The 5,000-nt window shown below is 43.8% G+C and overlaps 1 protein-coding gene across 2 annotated transcripts in view; it reads left to right on the forward strand.

Moving 5' to 3' along the window:
• The window catches only part of LOC116059906 (protein NDRG3-like), a 32,864-nt gene that overhangs the window by 4,695 nt on the left and 23,169 nt on the right, over nt 1-5,000 (forward strand). For both annotated transcript variants that reach the window (XM_031313176.2, XM_031313177.2), the window contains exons 2-3: nt 2,587-2,657; nt 3,800-3,832. In XM_031313176.2, coding sequence (XP_031169036.1) covers nt 2,598-2,657; nt 3,800-3,832 — 93 coding nt within the window. In that variant the 5' untranslated portion in view covers nt 2,587-2,597. The remainder of the gene's footprint in view (nt 1-2,586; nt 2,658-3,799; nt 3,833-5,000) is intronic.

The raw sequence follows: 5,000 nt of genomic DNA on the forward strand, positions 1-5,000 counted from the left end.
AAATATACACAACACAACCAAATACACACAACACAACCAAATACACAAACACAACCAAATACACAAACACAACCAAATACACACAACACAACCAAATACACACAACACAACCAAATACACACAACACAACCAAATACACAAACACACTGCAAATACACAAACACACTGCAAATACACAAACACAACCAAATACACACAACACAACCAAATACACACAACACAACCAAATATACACAACACAACCAAATATACACAACCAAATACACACAACACAACCAAATATACACAACACAACCAAATATACACAACCAAATACACACAACACAACCAAATACACACAACACCCAAATATACACAAACACAACCAAATACACAAACACAACCAAATACACACAACACAACCAAACACACACAACACAACCAAATACACACAACACAACCAAATACACACAACACAACCAAATACACACAACACACTGCAAATACACAAACACAACCAAATACACAAACACACTGCAAATACACAAACACAACCAAATACACACAACACAACCAAATACACACAACACAACCAAATACACAAACACAACCAAATACACACAACACAACCAAATACACACAACACAACCAAATACACACAACACACTGCAAATACACAAACACAACCAAATACACAAACACACTGCAAATACACAAACACAACCAAATACACACAACACAACCAAATACACAAACACAACCAAATTCACACAACACAACCAAATACACAAACACAACCAAATACACACAACACAACCAAATACACACAACACAACCAAATACACACAACACACTGCAAATACACAAACACAACCAAATACACAAACACACTGCAAATACACAAACACAACCAAATACACACAACACAACCAAATACACACAACACAACCAAATACACAAACACAACCAAATACACACAACACAACCAAATACACAAACACAACCAAATACACACAACACAACCAAATACACACAACACAACCAAATACACACAACCCACTGCAAATACACAAACACAACCAAATACACAAACACACTGCAAATACACAAACACAACCAAATACACACAACACAACCAAATACACACAACACAACCAAATACACAAACACAACTAAATACACACAACACAACCAAATACACACAACACAACCAAATACACAAACACAACCAAATACACAAACACAACCAAATACACAAACACAACCAAATACACAAACACAACCAAATACACACAACACAACCAAATACACACAACACAACCAAATACACAAACACACTGCAAATACACAAACACAACCAAATACACACAACACAACCAAATACACACAACACAACCAAATACACACAACACACTGCAAATACACAAACACAACCAAATACACACAACACAACCAAATACACACAACACAACCAAATACACACAACACAACCAAATACACACAACACACTGCAAATACACAAACACAACCAAATACACAAACACACTGCAAATACACAAACACAACCAAATACACAAACACACTGCAAATACACAAACACAACCAAATACACAAACACAACCAAATACACACAACACAACCAAATACACACAACACAACCAAATACACACAACACAACCAAATACACACAACACAACCAAATACACACAACACAACCAAATACACAAACACAACCAAATACACAAACACAACCAAATACACAAACACAACCAAATACACAAACACAACCAAATACACACAACACAACCAAATACACAAACACAACCAAATACACACAACACAACCAAATACACACAACACAACCAAATACACACAACACAACCAAATACACAAACACAACCAAATACACACAACACAACCAAATACACACAAACACAACCAAATACACACAAACACAACCAAATACACACAACACAACCAAATTCACACAACACAACCAAATACACACAACATAACCAAATACACACAACACAACCAAATACATAAACGTGCTGCAAATATTTGCAGTGTGTTTGCTGAATGCTGCTCATGTCATGTCAAATTAATTAAGTTGTTCTTAATTTTCTTGTGTTGTGTGTGTGTGTGTGTGTGTGTTTTCTTAAGTTGCAGGGCGGTTGGACCTGTCAGCCACCGTAGATGTCTAATGGAAAATGGACACACACACACAGACACACACAGACACACACACAGACACACACAGACACACACACACACACACACACACACACACACACACACACAGAGTCTGGCTGACAGCCAATGAGAGAAGAGATCTGTGGTGTGACTCTGGCGTCACGGTTCAGTTTCCATTACAGTGATCCTGTAATATCAGTTATAATATTACATATGATATAATATATATCATATAGATTCTCTCTATAATTAACCTGTCTGTCTCTCTGTGTAATTAACCTGTCTGTCTCTCTGTGTAATTAACCTGTCTGTCTCTCTGTAACCTGTCTGTCTCTCTGTGTAATTAACCTGTCTGTCTCTCTGTAACCTGTCTGTCTCTCTGTGTAATTAACCTGTCTGTCTGTGTTTTGGCAGTAAAGCGTCCTATGATGGAGGAGCTTCATGACGTCCAGCTGACTGAGATCAAACCTCTCCTGACGGGACAGGTGAGAGGGGCGGGGCTTAGGACAGGTACGAGGGGCGGGGCTTAGATGTGTTAGCGGGGGTGGGGCTTATGATGTGTTAGAGGGGCGTGGCTTATGATGTGTTAGGGGGTGGGGCTTAGGACAGGTGAGAGGGGTGGAGCTTATGATGTGTTAGAGGGGCGGGGCTTAGGACAGGTGAGAGGGGTAGAGCTTATGATGTGTTAGAGGGGCGGGGCTTATGCTGTGTTAGAGGGGCAGGGCTTAGGAAAGGTGAGAGGGGTGGAGCTTATGCTGTGTTAGAGGGGCGGGGCTTAGGACAGGTGAGAGGGGTGGAGCTTATGATGTGTTAGAGGGTGGGGCTTAGGACAGGTGAGAGGGGTGGAGCTTATGATGTGTTAGAGGGGCGGGGCTTAGGACAGGTGAGAGGGGTGGAGCTTATGATGTGTTAGAGGGGCGGGGCTTAGGACAGGTGAGAGGGGTGGAGCTTATGATGTGTTAGAGGGGCGGGGCTTAGGACAGATGAGAGGGGTGGAGCTTATGATGTGTTAGAGGGGCGGGGCTTAGGACAGGTGAGAGGGGTGGGGCTTATGATGTGTTAGAGGGGCGGGGCTTAGGACAGGTGAGAGGGGTGGAGCTTATGATGTGTTAGAGGGGCGGGGCTTAGGACAGGTGAGAGGGGTGGAGCTTATGATGTGTTAGAGGGGCGGGGCTTAGGACAGGTGAGAGGGGTGGAGCTTATGATGTGTTAGAGGGGCGGGGCTTAGGACAGGTGAGAGGGGTGGGGCTTATGATGTGTTAGAGGGGCGGGGCTTAGGACAGGTGAGAGGGGTGGGGCTTATGATGTGTTAGAGGGGCGGGGCTTAGGACAGGTGAGAGCACGTTCAGAACGGTCAGAAGACTAAGCTCTCCTATTAATGAAGGCTTATTCAGACCTGTGAGTGAGTGATGTTGATGGACTGGTACCTTCAGTATAAAGATCTAATGTGTTTTACGGCTCCAGACAGATTTCTATTTTGGGGACGGAGGCCAACGCCTGGATTAAAGTCAAACCATCTAGATGACATGTCCTGTGATTTATAATTTATAGAGTGACCTCATGATGTCCTGGGTGCTGTAACATTTCAGAACAGTATGACACATGAAGTCTCTGTTTTCTGTTCCAGAACGGGAGAAATCTGCAGGACTTTGACTGTCAGGTCAGTTCACCCAGTCACCCTCATGTAGTCACCACAGTCACACAGAGACACACACAGACACACACAGAGACACACACACAGAGACACACACAGAGACACACACAGACACACACAGACACACAGAGACACACAGAGAGACCGACAGACACACACACACACACACACACACACACACACACACACAGAGAGACACACACACACACACACACACACACAGACACACACACACACACACACACACACACAGAGACACACAGACACACACAGAGACACACACACACACACACACACACACACACACAGACAGACGTTTAGTTGATAACTACTGAGTTGTATCTTTGCAGCTGTGACCCTGTATTCCAGAGCTGTGTATGGCTGCAGTCTGAATGAAGGAGCTGCTGTTGTCCAGCTGGCTGGCAGAGAGGCACTGGCTCTGTGCTCTAATGAAATCCCTCTCTGATCGGACACATCGATGCTAACTGACCCGCTGTAATTACATCAGTCCTGCTGATCAATATCTGCTTCAGTCCTTCATCAGGAGGGTCAGACTCAGCTGCTCTACTGGACAGACATCATATTATCATGCTCCTATTGGCTGTAATGTCTCATATATTCTTCTCACTCACAGTTTGGTCTAAAATACTTCCTTAGACATCACAGGAAAAGACACAAAAACTTTGAAACAAGTACAAAAAAAAACACAAACGCACGCACGCAAACACACAGACACACACAGACACAAACACACGCACACAGACACACACACAAACGCACGCACACAGACACACACAGACACAAACATGCACACAGACACAAACATGCACACAGACACAAACATGCACACAGACACAAACACAAACGCACACACACAGACACACACAAACACGCACACAGACACACACACACACACAAACGCACGCACACAGACACACACAGACACAAACACACGCACACAGACACACACACGCGCACAGACACACACACAAACACACGCACACACAAACACGCACACAGACACGCACGCACACACAGACATGCAGACAGACACATACACGCACACAGACACACACACATACGCACACACAAACACACGCACGCACACAGACATGCAGAGAGACACACACACACACCCACACACACACACACACACAGACACACACACACACAC

Source organism: Sander lucioperca, chromosome 12, assembly GCF_008315115.2.
Source record: "Sander lucioperca isolate FBNREF2018 chromosome 12, SLUC_FBN_1.2, whole genome shotgun sequence".
In the NCBI taxonomy this organism is placed as follows: Eukaryota; Metazoa; Chordata; class Actinopteri; order Perciformes; family Percidae; genus Sander; species Sander lucioperca.